The sequence below is a fragment of the Aulonocara sp. 'chitande type north' Nkhata Bay genome, linkage group LG23, assembly GCF_057382095.1.
Source record: "Aulonocara sp. 'chitande type north' Nkhata Bay isolate Kocher_YH1m ecotype deep benthic linkage group LG23, A_spYH_male_GT1.1, whole genome shotgun sequence".
In the NCBI taxonomy this organism is placed as follows: domain Eukaryota; kingdom Metazoa; phylum Chordata; class Actinopteri; order Cichliformes; family Cichlidae; genus Aulonocara; species Aulonocara sp. 'chitande type north' Nkhata Bay.
The window spans coordinates 31,209,444-31,231,452 of NC_141365.1; the positions used below are offsets into that span (position 1 = coordinate 31,209,444).

Below are 22,009 nucleotides of genomic sequence, written 5' to 3' on the forward strand. Positions count from 1 at the left end.
AAAAATCAGGCAATTTTTCTTTTTCCCACTGAGTTTTATGAGCGACTTATTATGTGATCAATCACATACAGCAAGAACAGACCAGAATCAATTAATAATTGAAAACCGTTAAAGTGCTAGAAGCACTGATTGGAATCTGCCTTAAGTCAAAGGCAGCTGGTGCGGAAGGGCACAGGGTTAAATAGACATGATTAATCAACCTAAGAATAGCATTTGCATCCATTTGAAACAATGCGTGTGTGTGTGTATATGTGTGTGTAGACAGTAGTGGTGTGTGTAGCTATACTCCAGACTAATTACACGTATGTTTGAAGTGTACTGTGCTTTCACATCAGGCAATTAGTGGCCAATTTAAACGTACTCACAGGTGTCACGTGGCTTTTATTTTGAGTGTCTTGTTGATGGATGTTCCCTCTGCCACAATGATGGCACAAAGTGGGCAAGTGAACTGCTCAGAGCTGAAAAACATTTTTAAAAAATTGAATTCTAGATGCTGGTGAAGCAACCAAACATGCTCAAACTTTAGCTTCTGTTATTTAGCAGTGGAGTCCAAAGTTAGTTGACACTAAGCACAAAAACTGTACTTTATACAAATTATAGCTCTGTGTGAAAGTGGTACAGTAATTGTTTCTACTTCAAACTCTGCAAGTGGAATGGACTTTCTATTGAATTCTATTGAATTTTCATTGTGCAACACCAAAAAAAAATAATCCACCCAATACGAATGAGCCCACTAAGTCTCTGAACTTCCACCATTGACTATTTGACATCGTAACAATCGAGCTGCACTGCAGAAACGATCAAATGTATTGAAAGCTGCTTCTCTACCCCCACCATGGAAATGTGGCAGTGCCTCTTTACTGCCATCTATAGGTGGCACCCAGTTATGACAGAGTTCTCCCAGTGATAGCAGCTTGAGTGTGGCGCTGCTGTTGGTTAGAGTCATTCTCCCTGGAGAAGCTGCAGCTAATCATTGCATCATTTCCTCAATTATTGACAGCCGCCCTGTTAAGTTCCCAGTGTTATAGAGAGAATTAACATCCATTAGAGTATTATTCAGCCTTCATCTGCGTGCCTGTGTGCGCCTGTGTGTTTGTATCTGTGTGGGGTTTGATTTTGATTCTAACTAGACTCGCAGCTCCAAGGGCTGAGAACGAGGAGCTGAGACATGACAGGCTCATCAAAATGTCTCACGATGCCGTGTGACTACTGCTGCGTCGAGAGGCCCTGGCCTAAAATTGACCCTGTCCCCACTGAGTTGCCAATCACCGCTCATCACATTAGACATGTAGACACACTCAGCTCCACGGTGCTGTTGAGCTGCATCTCTGCTCCTGCTTTATTTTATTATTTTTCCTCCTCCCGTTTTCCTCTGACACAGTCTCACATACTTCAGATACCTGCCTTTCACTGCAGCCTTTAAAAACTTTCACTGGATCGCCTATTGTGTGGTATTATAGTGCCACTTACTATGGACCAGCACCGACAAATGGCCTCTGATTGTACTTTGCCTCTGTCACTGCCACCCGCTGCAAGTTTTTACTGTCCTCCAGGCAGCATATTGCCCCCCCGCACAATAGTCTGGTGTATCTTAGCGAGGGTGTAAAAAGCCTTGCATGACAAGTTTTGCAAGCAAAGAAAACACCGGCATTATTGAGTTATTTGCCGATTTCTGCTCGTTTTGAGCTTTTAAAATCCCGCATTGCACTGTTGTTCAATTCATATACCATTGTCGAGAGAGATAACAGCAAATAGCATTACCTCAGGCTGAAAGGAATCCCGTTCATTGTGAGGCTGACTGACAAGCTTGTCACAAACAGCCATGTGCCTAATAGAAGGTATCAAGCCAATCTGTCTCTGAGCTTTGTGCGGCGGAATAGGCGTCTGTTGTTCTGTTGAACGGAAACTTTGAAAAGCAGTTAAAGTTGAATAAGAATATATAAACTGTTCTTTTCAGCTCTGACAATGCCTCTTATACAAGAACGAGCCAAAAACACATCTGAGGAGCGCTTTTTTTATACGGCAAGGGTTCATGCACGTAAGCCCGACACACAAGTGATGCAAACAGATAATGTAACAGAATCTCTTAAAGAGGGACAGAAACAGCCTACTTTGCTGTGGAAGGTGATGCGTTTTGGGAGCAATTTCCTATTATTATGTCTATCCAGTCATAATGTGAAACTTCTTTGTGTTTTGTAGTCTCACTTGCAATAACTAATCCATTATCCGCTCTTCCTCTGTCTCTCTTTTGTTCTCTTACAGCCGCCCTGCAAGTGTCTATATCCTTGAACAAAGTGGAGTTAAGTGTCGGAGAATCCAAGTTCTTCATCTGCACAGGTACACAAATGGCATGGCACCCACCCCACCTGCACGAGCTATTCTTTTTAAACTTCTCTATACTCTTTCTTTGAAACTTTTTTTCCCCTCCTTTGGCTCTTTGTGATGTCATGAGTGCAGAATGAGAGCCAATCAGAAGAAAGGTTGGCTTTAAAAGAAAACACAATCTGATATCCGTGTGTTTGTGTTAAACCTTTGTCCCTATCACTTTGATCATAGCACTGACATTCAGTGCTATGATCGCCAGACTGGTCAAACACCCCTTTTTGTTTGTGCAATGTTTTAACTAGAGATGGACTGATCCGATATTACGTATCGGTATCGGTCCGATACTGACCTAAATTACTGGATCGGATATCGGAGAAAAATAAAAAATGTAATCCGATCCATTAAATATCACGAAAGCACCTCACAAAACTTGCAACACGCCGTAACTCACCTCAGAACGTTAGCACGTCGGAGCAGTATGCATCACGTGATAGAGCGGCTGTGGCATGCGGGACCTGTCGGTGGTCTGGATAGCATTTGGAGCTTCGCTAGCAACCCGGCATTTCATCTCCGACAAAGTTATCCCCGAGAGAAGTAAAGCAAGTGTGTAAGTCCATCTCTGAATGTTTGTAAAGCATTCCTGCGTTAAGCTTAACAAGCGATATATGGAGCGACTTCCTCTTCTTGCTGCTTAATGATCAGCTGATCGGCTTTTCTGTCGTGAGTCCGTCTCTCTTGTTTGCTTTTGGCCCACTTTGCACCAGAAAGAGGAAACCAGCGGCTGAACAACAGCAGCACGTTTAAGCTTGATCAGCTGTTGTTAGAATTTATTTAATATTACTTTCTACACCAGGATCTTTTTCTACGTAGCTGACGCTGGTAACTGTGCAGGGGCGGATCTAGCAAAGTTTAGCCAGGGGGGCCGATAGGGCATGAACAGGGAAAAGGGGGCACAAAGACATACTTTTCTTTCTTATTCTCATTTAAAATGTCGAGCTTTTAATAAATAATTATCTGACACCCAAAGTTTTAATTTGATGTAAAATGAATAGAAGTCAATTACTGTATATAGTAACTATTAAGTCTAATATATATACCCTAGTAAGCTATAGTACTTTTTCCTTTGGGAAGGTACCATCTGTACAGTCTGCAATTTTGTTGAAGAAAGATGTTGAATCTATTTAATATTTCTTGAAAAATAATTGATTTCTGTGCATTTTTTTTTCACACTGCATCAAATTAAGGTTGATTACGTCGACTAAGCATCATGAGGTGGAGCGTGTCATATTGAAAAAATAAAACATGTATTGTACAGCTCTCTCTACTCATATGATATATTACGTGATATGATTTGTTGAGAATATTTTTTAGGGTCAGCTTTTTCCTTGTGTGGTGAACCCTTGTGAAGGTCAAGCTCAAATGCTTAGCCAAACTCATGTGCCCGAAGGTCTATTGATCCATAACAAACTGGTAGCAAAAATTGATTTTCACCTTGACTTGATTTTCACCAAAATTAAATGAGCTTGAGCTGTTATTGATGTCGACCATCAAAGAAACATCGAAAATGATATCTTGAAAACTGTGAACACTGGATTGTTAACATAAAGACAAACAAGCTGACCTGATTATGTCCTGTAATTACAAAACTGAACTCACAAAAATTTCATTTTTTGTAGACCCACTGTAAAAAAAAAAAAAAAAAAAAAAGGTTATTAAAATACATTTAACAGTCCACAAAGTTAAGCCCGTCTTCACATTTTCTAAAGTCATCCTGTGAGGCTGGACTGGAGTCTTTGCCAAGCTGATTCTAGGCCCCGGGCCTTATGTTTGACACTCCTTTCTTACGTCATAACAAAGCTGGTTTAGGATCAACATTGCACTGGACCAATCATATTGTCTGAGCTTTCAGTTAGCATTAGCCAAGAAGTTAGCTAAAGCTTCACTAGCAAACCATCCTGGGTGATCTAAATTTGGCTAACAGCAAACCTAACTTGATAACATATTTATTATACTGTATGAATTAACAAAGAATTTAAATGCTTACCAAATTCCTCATTGTTTTTTTCCTCAACACTCCAAAGCAACAATGTGATTGGTCAGTAGCAATGCTGATCCTAGACCGATGTTATTATGATCATTCAGGAACAATACCAACATGAGGATATCATATACACCTTAAAAGGAGAAGAGATAAAATGACTTTCACTTCACTACAGCCCAGTATCAGATAAACAAGCATTATTTTGATTTGATGATGGTGCAAAAGTCAAAGAAGTAAAAGGAGGACGTTGAAAATGACCATAAAGGGTCTCTTTTTAATATTATGCATATGTATTGTATCTGTGACTGTTTGGAGGCAACGGTGGGAGTCTTATATCATCGCTCATGAATGTCTGTTTTTCTGACAGATAACATAAAACAATCCATAACCTCCATATGGTGAGGGACTCTTCGACCCCACTGTGACTCAATCCACACGGGGTCGGGGGGGATGCTCCTGGCTTACCGTTCCTCCTTCTCATTGTCCTCTCTGAACATCATATCAACATAGCAGAAAACCCGATGGTGGGAGCCAGTGGCTCAGTGGGGTGGCGGCACACTCTGGCAGCCCAGGCCGTCCCCTGCTGACTGCCTCTTCTGCCCTGCCAACACACTCAGTGTGGAGCTAACAGCAAAGGGACTAGATACACGTACTGGGAGGAGCATCCAGGGGGCATCGAAGTCTAATACGAGCTTCGGTGGGACAGAAAAAAAACAGAAAAATAACCGAGGCGAATGGAATCAAACTGGCAAAGATTGAAAAGTTGGAGCTTTCACTGTGGAGAGCTCAGAAGTGAGAAGAATGGAAAAGGCTTTGAAAAAGAATTGTAGATGTAGGTGGGAGATAAGTTGCCACCATCTGCTGTCAAAGTGCACGGGAGGAGGTGTTTGTGTCACACGCTGCTTTCTTTTGGCCTTTTTCACCACAGGCGGCCACGCCGAGCCTGAGTTTTACCATATTCACATGCATTTCTGCCAACTGAGAAACAGTGAGAGACAAGAAAAAGAGAAAACTCAGTGAAACTGAGACCCACCCGCAAACAAGTAAAGTGACTTTTTTTTACCTTTCAGTCGCCACATAGCACCGAATGAATTAGGCCTATGTCAATATTGTGGCGAGCTCAGACAAGGAGGAGACACAATTCCGTTCGGTCTTGCTCCCCCGCCCTCTTAGCCAGGGAGCACAGCCATTTATTTACATCTGCCAGAAGAACACTGCCGCTAGCTAACTGCTCAGCGCGGCAACAGCACAGCAACAACAACAACAACACACAGGGCACCCTCTGACCCCGGAAGGACACACCGTCGCAGCGAGAGGGCGTCACCCGTCACTATGGTAACATAAACAAAACATAACTGTAAAAACAGAACCCCGAACAGCCCTGACCCGCTTCAATATCGATAAAAGGAAGGATCAGAAAGGGCAGAGAGGCAATTGTGTCGTATGCTGATTCACGGATTGGAGAGCAGGAATGAGTACGTTTCTCTTTAAAAAGACAAAAAGAATGTGAGTTGAAGTGATTTGTGTATTTGATGCCTGTCTTTCTTGTTCTGAAAAGTTTGCCATGAAGAACAAGCCAGAGGGTTACTGATAGACACATTCTTTATATCAAAAGATTACAACCTCTCTTTTTTCTTAAAGACATTAAAGCAAAGGTCAAAATAAGGTCAACTGTGAGTCAACGTGGTAGCCTGAAGGAAGAATCCTTTTATCATATTGGCTGAATGTCAGTGCTTTTGCATTATTCATGTCTGATCTCAAATCTTTCTTTTAAATAATTTCAGCTGAAACTTTATCAATTTCATTTATTTCAAAACGCCTCAGAAATGGCTTTTTAAACCTTTGCACACTGATACATGGCATGGCTTTGTTTCTTAGCGGCTTCTTTAGATCGTGATTTGTGGTTGGTGTGGCAGCGGAGAATAGTAGGGAAAGGGTGAGAAGGAGGCAGATGATGATCTACTGTGCTGACAGTGGGGAAGGGAGCAGCCTATAGAAGAAGGTTTCCAACTCTCCAAACAAATTTCAAGTAAAAATGATAAAGAAAACTCAGCTGCTCTGCTAAGCGTGGCTGTGTAAGTGTGCATCAATTACATTTGATTGACATGGACCAACTCCATGTTGGTCCATGAAACAGCTGTTAATGCAAACTGCACAACTTTCCCAGTCGAAGGAAATGCAGTCAGCTCGGTGGGATCCAACATGAGCACGTCATTTTTGAGAGTTCTGTTCTTACTTTTTTATTAGGAAAGTCACTTTAATTACTTTGGAATAAGATGTTATGCACTTTGACGCACCAGGTAGTGCTTAGAAACATGAAACCCAGTCTACTGTCTACAGTCATGAGCTGTGTCCTAATTCCTAGGCCACATCCTTCGAAGGACTTGGCCTTTGTGGTCTACATGGGCCGGATCCTTCGAAGACCGAGAAGGCCGGAAGGCTTTGAAATGGGACGGTCTAGCCTTCAGATTTGCATCACCAGCTCAGCCAAACCGATTTACTCAGGAACAAATAAAACAATGAAAAAGTCAAACATGTTAAACCTGAGTAGCGAAAGACCTGGGGTCTGAAAACGATGTGCTGGGAGTCCGGTGTTCTCGCCGGCTCTAGTGAGCCTCGACCTCCCAGTCAGCTATCGAGCTGGTGGGTAACAGATGTCTCCGAAAACGTCAGAGCACTTTTGCAAATATGTGATGTCTTGATGAATCGAGCAGATATTTGAAGTTTACACAGCTACATTCTCGCCTGAAAATATGCTAAAAGTTTATTTTGTGACCCAGAAAGAGTAATATTAAAACTAGATAGCTGCTGCCATTGTTGGAAACTGGAATTGGCTGGCCGTGCTATGAATTCTGGGATAGGTTGGGCCATGAAGGATACACCCGACCCATCCTTCCTTGTCGGACGCATTTGAAGCAGCCTTCGTCGCCTGGCTGTAACATAATCGGCCTTCAAATGCGCCCTCTGAAGGATGCGGTCTAGGAATTGGGACACCGCTATGGTGTTGCTGCTGGCTACAGTAATGTCTGATCCCACCACATTCCCACCTACCCGATAAAGCTCATCAGCTAAGTTTTGGATAACTTGTTGACAGAGTCAAAAGATCTGGAGCAAACCTGACTCAAGTTTGCTCCATACCTAGGGTTAGGGTTATCTATTTTAGATAATTGTGGTTTTAGGCACTCCTTCAGGGAAACTGTGAAACTGTAGATGCAGTGTCTGTGTGTGTTTGTTATGGCACAGCGGAAAACCTCGGCACTGCCTTGAGAACTTTCTTTGTCCCCACTACATTTGCCCAAGTTCCCACTGAGGCAGAGACCTGCTGGTCTTTGAAGGGTCACGGGGGCGATCTTGAAACAATGAAACAGTAAAAAACCATAAAGCCTCTTTCAGATGCATTGCTACTCTGGCACTGCTGTGCTCTGAAACCCATTATTCCCTATGGTCTGTGGCACGCATGAATGCTTTTTTACTGCATAGACCAAAGGAAGTGCAGTCCAAGTGTGCCGTCTGGGGAGCACTCACAACTGCTGTACATTTGCACAACTAAAAAATGAAGAATTACAGGACGCAGGTGCAGATTGTGCACATATATCAGAATTGGCTAGTGTGACAAAAATGTTTGGCCATGCACCCAACCTTGTAGTAAATCTTGTGCATTTCACTTTATATGTGAAAGAGCCATTTCTGGTACACCCAAAGAAGAGTTTGTTTGTTCCATCAGGTTTGGCATTCGAAACTAAAGATCCAACATATTTGCAAGATCAAATATGAAGACCCTGCTGTGCTGATCCTTTGTTAATAAGGGAGCGGCTAACATAAGCTATTGTAGATGTGAGGATTTTTATGCTATAGCAATGAGGACAGTGTTCAACAGCTGTAAGGTTTATACATCACTCAATAATAAATCCCAACATTTCTTTAATTATATTTAAAGCAGTATGACTAATATGTTTTCATGTCTTATGTAAAACAGGTTATGATTTTGTGCGATAGTTGAGGGTTTTCTCCAATAAACCAAAATGAGTGTTGGAATGCACTCTCCCTGCTCTATGAAATATTCACAAAGGGTTAACCATCCATTTATCAATGCTCAAAGTCCAATTTAGACACTTATTGTGAGGATATTTATGGCCCAGGTTAAAGTTGACTAGGATTATACACTGTAAACCCGAACAAGTTGACTGAACTTAAAACTTTTGTGGAAACTGATTACCTCAAAAGATTTAAGTACAAAAACTCATATCTTCTAAGTATGGGGTACTCAAAATTTGTATTTATTGTTAACCTAAAAATTTTAAATTATATTTTATTAATTGAGCTTTACTCAAAGACTGTATACTTTAATTTCAATATTTTTGTGTTTCTTGTAGTTTATTATTTTGATGCAACACAATGCAATTATATTACAACCTAAACTCAAATTATCTGGTTATTAATTAAAAGATATTTATGTTGTGAGTGTAGACTACTAAAAAAAAAAAAAAAGTACGGAAATTCAGTTACTTTACATTTTGTTTATTTAACATTTTTTTCATGAAAATTTAAAAACATCACAAATGTTTTTATAAAACAACTAACATGGACATCGGCACCATAAAGTGAGCATTATAAATTCTGTGTAGAACATTTATCTTTTTATAAACTCACAAAGGACAACATCAGTCCTAATTGCATCTTTCTCAAAATACACAAAAATGCAAAACAAAAAGTCAAATACTAATCACTTTTTTTTAAATAGAAATGAAAAACAATTTTTTAAAATGGGTACAAAGACGATCAGCTTCCAAATAACCAGATAAGGCAGTCAAGTATAGGAAAATTAGGTAAACTGATGGAGTTAAATCCACCCAAAGCCTGTAGTAAACTTAAAGTGCTTAAAGTGCTTCAAACAAAGTGCTCAGTAACAGAGTGCGTGTCCTAACAAACATTGCCTTATATTCCTTAAGAGCATGTAGGCAGGGGTTTCAGGGGTTTGCCGTCATCAAGCCCCATGAAGATATTTTGGACTAAGGCAAATGTGTGAACCAGCTTCCTGGGGTAGTCTAAATGCAGAGCATAGATCAAGCCAAACAATAAAGCAAATGCATTTGCAAATCTGGGAATATCACGCATCACCTAGTCGCCTTTCACCAAAACAGCCATGCTTGAGGAAGTAAAATGGACTGGACTGGGAAGCGCCGTCGGTAACCACTGTGAGAAGGGCAACTGGAGTGTCAATGAGGGTCGACTCATCCAATGCGTCCGCCTGGAATAGACACAGTATCAATGGTAAATGGCCTGTATTTGTATAGCGCTTTACACATTCAGTCATCCAGACATTCACACCCATTCACACACTGGTGATGGCAGCTACATTGTAGCCACAGCCACCCTGGGGCGCACTGACAGAGGCGAGGCTGCCGGACACTGGCGCCACCGGGCCCTCTGACCACCACCAGTGTCTTGCCCAAGGACACAACGACCGAGACTGTCGGAGCCAGGGCTCGAACCGGCAACCTTCTGATTACAAGGCGAACTCCCAACTCTTGAGCCACGATCGCCCCAATTAAATAAGTAAGGTTGGTTTGAGAGAATGTGACAAGCATGACCTGTAATCTAGCAAAACATTCAGCAGTGTAGTGGGTTACTTTGTAACGAGTTAGGGTACTCTACTTTTTTTGAAAAATGTACATTAACGTGTTAGCTTCTTGCATTACATAATTTGTATTTTTATTATTTTTCTAAAAAAAAAGTAATTTTTTATTTCATGACTTTATCTCAAAAAGAAACTAAATCTTGACTTCAGCCTGGTTTTTGGGCCACCTGCAGCATAGCCATAGTGCTGTGATATGCCTGTGCCCTGCTCCTGACCTGTGTGTGTTTGTGTGTGAGGGTTTTCTAAAGAGAGGGTATTTTGTTTGTACAATTTGTTAGCTGCTAGGGTATTAAATTGTATTTAAAAAAATCCATAGCATTTTATCTTACTGGCAGAATTTAAGTAATGCAAAAATACACTTACATTACATGTCTAAAAGAATTCTGGGTCCTCCTCCCGCAGGTATACAGGAAGGGCACGAAGTACTGCAGTGCGTTTCACGTTGATATCAGGCGCCTCCTAAAAAGGGAAAAGAAAAGTTCATTTAACGCAAAGTTTTCAGGTGTCATTCTTTGGGGAGAATACATGTTTATGAAACTGCATGACATCAGACTCTACTAAATTTTGGAGACTTTTCTTTTAAGATACAACCTTTCTGTCTCTTGTGACAGAGAGTATGTTTCTTAATCATTTGACAAAAACCCTACACAGTATTTTAAAATAGTGTTCTCCAGATCAGAGCTGTGATCTATATAGAACATGGGGTTCAAAGCAAGGAAAAATTGTGTGTTTATCAGTGAAACTTTTAATTTGTGTTAATTTTATCATTATCAATATATGAAATCTTCACCTTAAGGGACTTAATGAATGGTTTCTTCAATAGATCTTTCAACTCACCTGTGTTTACTGTCTCCACCTGAAATTAATTGCAGTCTGAATTTTTTTTTCTTCTGTCTTTTTGTCTTTGGCCTTCAGCCTTGGAAGAAAAAATAAAAATATTGAAAACCTTATCAGCACACTAAATATACAACACCTTGCTATATTTCAATTGTTTTAGATAGAAGTTGCCACTGCTAGCTAAGTCACTTTTGAATGATGCTAATGAGAAGAAAAAAAAAAAAACCTGCCGAACAATGAGGCTGCTGTTGTAAAAACGCCAACTTTCTTGCGTTGGCAAGGGGTCGTTAAAATATCACTAAGACCCTTTCTTTATGTGTGATTCTTCGTAAAACTGTGTTTTAATCGGTTAAAACTGTAAAACTGACGACATAATCTATGTTTGAAAAAGAGCGCGAACAACCGCGAACAACTATTCACCACCTGGGTCTGTGCTTTTTAACACAACAGCGCATTCGAAAACAAGTTATTGGCTGCAACATATTAATATACTTGCTTTTTTACGGAAAAAATAAACATAACGAAGGTTCCGTTTTACTTACAAGTTTCTCCAAATGTGTTCTCCAGTCGCTCGAGAAGGGCAGCCATATTGAACAGAATTTTCTGTCAACGTCGTTCAGGTTAGAGAGAAGACGTCATGACGTTATGACGTCCACATGCGGAGCTCGGAAAAAAACATTTACTCAAAAATCATAATTAAGAAAGCAGTATTTACTCTTAACTTCTAAGCCATGTACAATTATAACTGTTTGAATCGTTAACCGAACAGAAAAGTTTTAAGTTGTTTCAACTTTGTGAGGAATTTTAATTGTTATATCCACAAACTTTATAAGTCAGGTAGACTGTTGGGGTTTACAGTGTACTGTGAAGGGATGAAGTACGAATAATATGCAAGGGTTTAAGTTATTAGGAAAGAGCAATGACTTAAACAAGACACCTTTAAGGAGGCTGCTGGTCCCGTTTTAAATAATAATTTTATAATAAAGACTTTCTATAAAATTAATGAATATATATCAAATACATTTCCCACTTGTCCTGCAGGTGGTCTGTTTATCGTTCAAGCTCGGGTCCTCTACCAGAGGCCCGGGAGCTTGACATCAGGAACAGAAATGTTCCTGATGTCGTTTCTGTGATCTGCTGGAAACACTCCGCCAGTTTGGAGACTCCTGTTGCCTTCACCCTTCACATCTTCTTTAGCTCCTCTATCCTGTCTTCAGCTGCTGCTACAAAGGTCAAGAATGACTAGATCTGTGAACTTTGACCTTCGTAGTATTTCTATTACAGCTAATTATCACATAGATCATTAATGCACTGGCATTTTCACCAAACTCTTCTAAAACATAGACCATTGACTTGAGAGTAAATGAAGTCCTATCTATTCAGTGACCTTTGCTTTAAAAAGAGAATATGAGAGGCAGAATTAGCTCTTATTAATACACAAAAGAATAAATTAAGCACATTTTCTTTCAATAAACTTACTCCATAAAGATGACATTCAGTGGAGTTTTTATTTGAGACCATGAGATGACGGGAGACAGCGAAGACCTGAAGATCTCACAGGTCAGGAAAAGCAAAACAAAACATGAATGACTGAAGACTGAGAGATATGAATGATTCTTGTAGAAATAGTTTGGACTAAAATAAATCCTTTCACAACATTATCCATATTTTGGAAAGCCATTCTGGCAGTGTGTGTGTGGATGAAAATGGCATTGCTGGCTATGGTAGATGCTTGTGTCTGTCGTGCTTTGTACACTGTGCTATACATGGGTGCAAATAGCCACACTGAATATTTATCCCAGGTACAAATAGTATTGTTGCCAACTGACAGTGCTAATTGCATTTACCTTTAAAAACAAAAACAACACCCACCAAAAACTCCCTCATTTAATTATTGCTAGCCCATTGTCACTTTAATGGGCTGTTTTTTTGCTAATGCAGTCCCGAACCCGTGAAAACAGGAAGCGTGAGTTTTTTTGCTGAACTGGAGAAAACTGGCAAGACAATAAGGTGAGAAAGCCAAGGATTATTACCAAATGGGAAGATTTGTTTGGATGGTAATTATACATTTTGAGGAAATGGTTTGGAAAAAATGCATGCTACATTAAAAACATTACTAACACAGTATCTACAAACCATAATTAAACTTTCCTTTTAAAATATTCAGAATAGTTTATTTTATCTCTTTAAAAGTAAAATATTTTGTGTCCAGTACTTTTACGGTACTTTACCAGGGATATGATGCAGAAAATGCAAACTGAAATGACTCCCAGTGTCAGTATTGGGTTCACAGCATAAAGCTGCGTTCATGCCATTAAATAAAAAAATTCAGCCCCTTTATTCATTTCAATGAGGCTCTGAGGGAGAGTTGCAAAGGAGCCCACTGCAAAACGTTGGACCTTTTTGTCAAGAAATAGGTGGACTTCAGTCTTTGAAGAAGTGCCACTGACTAGTCAAGTGCATTAACCTGGTTGATTATGTATTTCTGCTATTTATTTAGTAGCTATGACAGCAGAAGATAAAATGCTAACCTCCCATGGACCTGCTGTGCAAACTTCAAACGTAATAGATGATCTTTCATCATCTCACTGGTCTCTGAAACTGTTGCCATGAAGTCAAATACCATCATTTTTGCCAGTGCTCACAGGTACACACCAGGTGGCGTATGGCATTGGTAGCTCAAATTATATATTTTTGCTAGACTTTACACTACAACAGCCATCTTTAAACACTGCATAGTGACCAGTAGTTGCTGTAAGTAGTGTACCTCCAGTCAATCAATAAACATTAACAGCCTTCATAACATACCTTCATGATTCTTACAGTACTGTAAAAATGAATCTTGAGTCACCCTTGATTTGTTTATATCTTGATTCGAAGGAGCCATTTTTTTTTAAGTGGTATTGAGCAATAGTTCTTCAGGTTTTTCGGAAGTCATTGACAACTTTCCTTTGGACGTTGGTTCTTTACTCCTTACTTATTTTGAGGCCAGTTTGTTAAGCGACTTAACAAACTTATGAGTCATTTGACACCCCCTTTCTCAACGAGAAGTTTGTGCTTGGGTGAGCCTGAGTGCTGAAGATATCTACCTATTCGGAACCATGGTAACAGGGTTCTGGCTGATCGGAGCTGGCTTGGCCCTGACTTATCGAAGAATTAAGAAAGCGGAACCGGCTGTTCAAACCCCCACAAGGCTGCCCGCTGGGATTGGAACGATGGGAGAAGCGTGAGTTTCTCAAAATGGGCTCGAGTCAGCACGGATAAGATCTTGGAGAGGCTACGGCTGCTGTGAATACTCAGAATAAGATCTCTGACTGCAGACTGGATACATCTCGGAAGGGCTAGCCTGGAATAACATCTCTCTGGGTGCAAATTGGATAATATCTCGGGGAGGCACACTGCCGTGAGTTCTCAGAAATTGGCTCCTTGAGCACAAGAAATGACAACATCACAGAACGCAAGTATGGCGAAGCTCGCGGCTCTCCAACGGGAGATTGAGAGACCAGTGTTGGACTGTAGAACTGCTTTGAAATTCATATGAGCTGTTCGCACTAAAGTAAAAAATACCATCACTTATGCGCATACCCCTTTGGCGCCAGCTGCAAGGCCGGAGCTGAACAAAACACCCTGATAACAACTGTGTTTAGTCTGTTTCTTCCCATTCAAGGCCACCTGGGTTGGCTGGAAGACTGTTTACTTAGCAGGGCGAAGGACACTGTCTCAGCTGAACTATGGACACACACACATATACATATACTGATACTGATAAGCACTCACTGACGCATCACCCTCCCTACCCCAGAAGCCACCTCCAATGCTTACCTCCCCTATGATGTGGACATCGGGTCAGTTGGAGGCGCAGTCGAAAGATTGTAGCAGTCCCAGATCAGATGTACACACTGGAACTCTTTCCCATGTTGCTGTCTGTGTTTATTGTGCTATGGTGTGTTGATATCTGTGCATTCCTGTATTATCCTTCTGTGTTACACATATCGATATTTTTTTTCCTCGCTACCTAGCCTGACCTGTCTCCCCAATGTGATGTTTGTGTATTGTATGTACAGTCTGTCATCTCGGTTGTGGGCAAAAGACCTGCAACTGACAAATAAAGGCTATCTCATCTCTCATCTCATCTCATTTAAGCATCCAAAAACTAACTCAAGGAATGAAACAGTGTTGTGTCTACACATAACAGACAACTTGGAAAGAACTAGTTTTGTATCTAGCAGCCTGTCACTAAAACAGATAATTTATTCCAGTTTCTTGAGTTGACTTTATTTGAATGTATTCAAAATGCCAGCGCTAACACAGTTTGACAGGCCCTTAAATATATCTTTTATTTGCATTTGCTGGTGCAAATACTTCCTGCACCAGCAAAGAGCTATTAGACGAAACCTGAAAAGTGCCAGCCCTAAACAAAATAAACTATCTACAGCAGATGAAAAGTATCTATTTTTTTCGCACGACAATGATCCCAAACGCACTGCCAATGCAGTAAAAGCATACCTGTATAGAAAAAACACGAAGTGGAACACCATCAGTCATGGATTGGCCTCCCCAGAGTCCGGACCTCAACATTACTGAAGCAGTGTGGGATCATGTTGACAGAGAACAGAACAAAAGGCAGCTTTGATTACCCTTCAAGAAGACTGGAGAACTATTCCTGACGACTACTTAAAGAGAAGTTATACACTTTATTTCCATGTAGTTTTGTCAGGTTTCAATAGATTGCTTCACAGATTTCTCATTTTTCAAACAAAAGATATGAGAGGTGCCTAAATGTCAATTAAACATTTTGTCTCATTAATGTCCATTCAGGAAGATGTAAATTTCTTAAAACTTGGGAAATTATTGCCTGTTATTTGAAGACACTAGCACAATCATGTCAGCAAGACTTTCCAAACTATTTTAAGTGTCATTAAAAACAATTATGACTTTATTAGTATTCAATATTGTAACCAGTTTGGGGTTTTTTTACAGTTGGAAAACAAACAGCAATAACGACACCTACTGCAGCTCTTTTCTTCTTATTTGAAATTAACCTGGACTCGTGGCGTGACAAATAAATCAAATCAAATCAAATCACTTTTATTGTCACATCACATGTGCAGGCACACTGGCACAGCACATGCGAGTGAAATTCTTGTGTACGAGCCCCACAAGCAACAGAGATGTGCAAACACAACAACACAAACGAGCAAAATACAAGAATGGCCAACCTGAAACTAATAAATATATGTACAATATATAATAGTGTATGCATTTCTGGATGTGTATACTAAATATTTTCCTACGTGTGTGTGTGTGTGTGTGTGTGTGTGTGTGTGTGTGTGTGTGTGTGTATACACATTTTTACAAATTAAATAGTAAAAAAAAAATAATAATAATAATAATAAAATATATAAAATATACAGAGTTGAATATGTGCAAAACAAGTGGCATTTATATACAGTGTGGAGTGCATAATGTTGAAGTTCCAGTAGTGAAGCTGAGGTGTCTATGACGTGTTCAGCAGTCTGATGGCCTGATGGAAAAAGCTGTCTCTCAGTCTGCTGGTACGGGACCGGATGCTGCAGAACCTCCTTCCTGATGGAAGCAGTCTGAACAGTTTATGGCTGGGGTGACTGGAGTCCTTGATGATCCTCCCCGCTTTCCTCAGGCAGCGCTTCCTGTAGATGTCTTGGAGGGAGGGAAGCTCACCTCCAATTATCCGTTCAGAGCACCGCACTACTCGCTGGAGAGCTTTGCAGTTGTAGGCGGTGCTGTTGCCATACCAGGTGGTGATGCATCCAGTGAGGATGCTCTCAATGGCACAGTGATAGAAGGTCCTGAGGATGCGGGGGCTCATGCCGAATCTTTTCAGTCTCCTGAGAAAGAAGAGGCGCTGCTGCGCCTTCTTCACTGTTTTGTTTGTGTGTACTGACCACGTAAGATCCTCAGCCAGATGTACTCCAAGGAACCGGAAGCTGCTCACTCTCTCCACAGCAGCGCCGTTGATGGTGATGGGGGTGTGTACTTCTCTGCACCTCCGGAAGTCCACTATCAACTCCTTTGTCTTTGCGACGTTGAGGGTGAGATGGTTGTCTTGACACCAGTGGGTCAGGGCGCTGACCTCCTCCCTGTAAGCCGTCTCATCACCGTTGGTGATAAGACCCACCACTGTAGTGTCGTCCGCAAACTTCACAATGATGTTGGAGCTGTTAGTGGCTGTGCAGTCGTAGGTGTAGAGTGAGTACAGGAGAGGGCTCAGTACACACCCCTGTGGAGCACCAGTGTTCAGTGTGATGGGGGATGAGGTAATGCTGCCCAGTCTGACCACCTGGCGTCTGTCAGACAGGAAGCTAAGGATCCAGCTGCAGAGGGAGCTGCTCAGTCCTAGATCCTGCAGTTTCCTGTCCAGCTTCGAGGGAACGATGGAATTGAATGCTGAGTTGTAATCTACAAACAGCATCCTCACATACGTGTCTCTCTTCTCCAGGTGTGACAGGGCAGTGTGTAGTGTCAGGGCTATGGCATCATCAGTGGACCTGTTGTGGCGGTATGCAAACTGTAGAGGGTCCAGTGAGTCGGGTAGTGCAGAGCAGATGAAGTCCCTGACCAGCTTCTCGAAGCATTTGCTTACGATGGGGGTCAGGGCTACAGGTCGCCAGTCGTTCAATGAGGAGATGGTGGAGGATTTGGGTACAGGGACGACGGTGGCCATTTTGAAGCAGGCTGGGGCTACAGACAGAGAGAGGGAAAGGTTGAAGATGTGCGTGAACACTCCAGCCAGCTGAGCCGCGCATGACCTGAGGACGCGGCCGGGAATCCCGTCCGGACCAGTAGCTTTGCATGCGTTCACCTTCCTGAAGCACTTCCGCACATCCTCCTCAGACACAGTGTGCGCACTGACGTCATCCGCGGTGCGCACACTGTCCGGTCTCATGGTGTTCGCTGTGTCGAATCTAGCGTAGAATACGTTTAGATCCTCACACAGAGAGGCCGTGGTCTGCGGTGTGCTGGTTTTCCCTCTAAAGTCTGTGATCGTGTTTAGTCCCTGCCACATACTCCGAGGGTTGTCAAACTGTTGCTCCACCCTGTCCCTGTACTCACGTTTGGCTGCTTTGATCGTCTTCCGGAGTTGGTAATCTGCGTGTTTGTAGTCCGATGTGTTCGCGGAGGCAAAGGCGGTGTTCCGTGGTGGATAAAGGACGTGGATAAATGGGTGTTTAGGTGTGTGTTTAACCTCCCATGTGACTGAAGTGGCAGAGAGCCAGAACAAGTGTTGGCTGCTGCAGAAGACAGGAGACAGCTACAAAAGCAACCTCGGTAGCCTGCCGAGATCCAGCAGCTAATGTGTTTCTCCATGTTTTCTTCAGATAACCAAAGCAGGGAGGGCCACATCCCTCGTCCCAGTAGACCTGCATTTTCCCAGTGGCTAGACATTACAGAGTAGACAGAGATAGATATATAACCAATCATTTTGATACCAAGCGGCACACATAAACACGCTGACCGGTGAGATTCTTTCCCTGGTCAGCCTTTTACTCTGCTGCTATCTACTTCCCTGGAGACCTAAATCAATTTCTACCAAGACCCCAATGCCAGGTGCTGTGGGAATCTGAGAGTGTTTAGGCTTGTGCTCAGCTAATTTTGGCACCAAGAGGCCTCCTTAATCAATAATCTACCCTGTGCAGGAGCTGAGGAGATTGCTTCGGTATTTCTTTCAGCTGCTCTCTCACTGCCAAGGAGGACACAAAGCTTTCCGCTTGTCCCGGTTCCATCTGAAGGGTCACTTCTTTGTGATTTTCAGGATTAAGCTGTCATTCAATCACAGTGCCGCAGTAGACGTTTCGGTTAGAAAAAGTGATCATTGTCTTACCGCACAACATTTAGAAGAGACGGTCATTGTCTTCCAGCAGAAATCAGTAATAACACCAGAGATTATGCAGATTTTCAGAGCTGTTCGACAGAAAATTTCCACAAGCTATTCATGCAGCTGTAAAGACGCACAGAGGGGAGGCAGGGCTGAGCGTGAAAAACAGGGCATCACGCTCTGCACTCCTGTCTTCTCAGATCATCTGTGAAGCAAATGGCCTGTCACCACACTAGCTGCATCAGTGTGAGCATATTTAACTGTCTCTGCTGTCAACAGACTGTAAAATGGAAAGTGCTGATAACGTTGGGATACTAACAGGTATAAAGAGACGGCCGCGGGGATGCTAGACGCTTATCTGCTCCCCACAAGCCTCCGGTCGGAAAGCCCGGGACGCTTGGTGCTGTAATGTGATTTGAGCAACACTCGTGTTTGATTGCCTCATCAGATTTGTTGGCTTTGAAACTAATGAGCAGCACACGCCAAGCATGCAACGCTGATGGTTGTTGGAAACGTGATGATGATCGGAGTTGGGGTATGTAAGCTGGAGCCGGCGTTTTGGAAGCATGGATATCAAGAGGGAACTTTGTTATCATGTACCTTCTTGTGTTTGTGAGCCATTAAAATAGATTTTTATCTAAGCTCTATGCTCTTTTTATAATCCGCATATTTCCCTAGCAAAAATCCAGTCATACCTGAAGCCATCCCCTCACAGTTACTCCTGCCTGTTGTGAGCTGAGCCATTGCAGGCCTCTGATGCAGGCTGCTGTGCACCTGAATGATAAAAGCTTTGCTCAAGGGCATCTTACAGACAGTAGCAGAGAGGGGGGGAAAGGGAATTCTGACTGTCTGCTTTCTACTCCCTCTTTCTGAGGGGTCATACTGCCGTTTTTCTATTATGATATGATATAACAGTGTCTGCCATTTCTATTCTTCCTCTATCTTTTGTTTCCTAACTGGACAAGCCTCTGTCTGTATCCTCTCTTGTTCCAGTCTCTGCCTGATTGATGGGCCAAGTAATGGCCCTCCACACTGACACTTTTATTTGCAGAATTTACAGGCAAGCAGCACCTGCTGCGGGCAGATGGTTCTATCATCTCCTACAGTAGCCAGATGAGTTCATGTTTCACAAGGTACATATGGGCGCCATTTTAATCAGAATTCAGGTTAGCTTTTCAGCAGGCCTACTGCTTGCACCCATGTTTAAGAATCTATCCGTGTTTGCAATCGTAGGAGTGCTGTGCATAAACACAGGAACAAGAGTGGAATTTATGGACTGCATATGTCCCTGTTCCTGTACAGAGTTATTAGCTATGTAAATCCAAGATTATGACATAATCATGTAATTTCAGCCCGTCTGTTCGCTAAACTAGTTCCAGCAACGACAGTAGATGGTCCTCAGCTCTGCAGAGCAAACCAAACAGTACCAAGAAAGTACTCACATGTAATATCTAATGAAATAAAGGGTATTCAATTGGGATTTTGACCCCCTGCGTCATTTTTACTATATGAAACCTAACACTTGTTCTTTAATGATTTCAAAAAGTAATGTTCATTTTTCCTCATGTTTGCTCATTGCATCATGTTTTTTCACAAGTTTTCTTGTGCTATATTTGTGGATGTTTCACTACATCCAAACAGGATGAAACCGTCGGAGATTCTGTGGAAAAAAAAGGTGTGCTTATTTTAGCATAAAAATGGCAACCAAGACAAGTCATGGGCACTTTCAGTTTGCCAGGTTGTGTCGAAAACCGAGTGTGGACTATAGGAAGACAAAGAGCTTTGGGTTTTGGTGGCATGGATGGAGCCACAGAATCACTGTGATACTTTGGTTAAATCAGTATTTCTGGATACAGTTCAAAAACCAAATCATCTGTCAACTAAATTCAATTTTACTTATGCAGAATGAAATCACATTAGTAGTTGCCTCAAGGCACTTTATATCGTAAGGTAAAGATGCTACAACAATACAAAGAAAACCCCAACAATCAAACTGCCCTCTATTAGTTAGCACTTGGCGACAGTGGGAAGGAAAAAATGCCTTTTAACAGGAAGAAACCTATGGCAGAGCCAGGCTCAGGGAGGGGCCATACATCTCCTGTGACCAGTTGGGGGGTGACGACAGTTACTTAGTTACGCTAACCTGCCATCACAATCAGACCTGTTCACATTTAGATGATGAAAACCAATAGAAATACCAACAGAAATATTTCTGTTGGCTTATTTGATGAGAGAAGCGTCTTATTATATTTTGTCTCCAGATGCACACCGTTCTAATGATGAGGACTTTGAAGATCCATCTTCTAATAGCTCATCTCTCCCCTAGTTATTCATTTACCCAGGGTTAAATAACCAAGAATGAGTTTTGGATCTGCCAAACGAAGCAGTTGAGTTGCTTCAGTCTAGGCTCAGTGAGGAAAACCTCTTCCTAGCAACCAGATTTTCTTTTTGTAGGCATCATGTGAAAAGTCTTTGAAATGGTTGATGCCTTTGACTATTGTTTTGATGCTGAATGTCTTTTGGGTACAATGGGCTGTTCATTGACAGGTCAAAAGCAAGCTTAAGATGTGCCCTACAGCATAATGGCAATTACTTTGCACCCATACTAATTGATCATTTTGTCCAGTTAAAAGAAACCTACAAAAATATGAAAATTGTACTGGAGAGGCTGAATCACATTTTATGAATCAGCTGAAAATACGTACAATAATTGGACCACTTTGTTGTTTTGATGCTTTGATATGATATGCTTTGAACTCTGATAATAATGACTAGTTTCCAGAAAACATTTTTAAGCAGGTCTGAAGCAGCTTGCAGCCTTCATGTTTTCAATTAAAATAATTAGTTGATTTTTATTTCAACATAACTGTAAAATTCAAGTTAACTTTAATGTTAGTTGCTGTGGAGCTACCTGGACTACTCCATTTTCGGTTTGTGGATGCTTCAGTTGTAAAAGTTTCACTCTGTAAAAGCTTGTTTTTACAGAGTGGGTGGGGACACAGTTGTGAGCAAACTTAGTTATCTGCTACAGGTCTTCCCCGGTATAGCCATGCCAAGTAAATGGTACTCAAAGGCAATCTGGTATATTTTCACAAGCAATCTTGAGGCTTTAAACTGCTGAAACTGTTGCAGCTTCTTCTCATTGGATTCATTTTGAAATACATAAAGCTGCTGAAGGTCAAGAAGGTGCAAAGTATGCACTTAAAACTGCCCTCTTTATAGATCTCATGTGTGAATGTGAGTAATCATGAAAACTGCTCTTTCTCAACGAATGAATGTAAACATTATGCTGTGTTGTGACATAATCTTTACT

The 22,009-nt window shown here is 41.6% G+C and overlaps 1 protein-coding gene and 1 long non-coding RNA gene across 3 annotated transcripts in view; one reads left to right on the top strand and one right to left on the bottom strand.

Moving 5' to 3' along the window:
- The window catches only part of ncam2a (neural cell adhesion molecule 2a), a 447,190-nt gene that overhangs the window by 287,855 nt on the left and 137,326 nt on the right, over window positions 1-22,009 (top strand). For both annotated transcript variants that reach the window (XM_086284341.1, XM_086284343.1), the window contains exon 2: window positions 2,263-2,337. In XM_086284341.1, coding sequence (XP_086140467.1) covers window positions 2,263-2,337 — 75 coding nt within the window. The remainder of the gene's footprint in view (window positions 1-2,262; window positions 2,338-22,009) is intronic.
- On the bottom strand, window positions 9,041-11,476 carry LOC147302206 (uncharacterized). Its single transcript, XR_015127155.1, has 4 exons — window positions 11,384-11,476; window positions 10,842-10,920; window positions 10,368-10,463; window positions 9,041-9,614 (listed from the first exon to the last, which is right to left on the bottom strand). It is a non-coding gene; the product is annotated as an uncharacterized LOC147302206 (long non-coding RNA).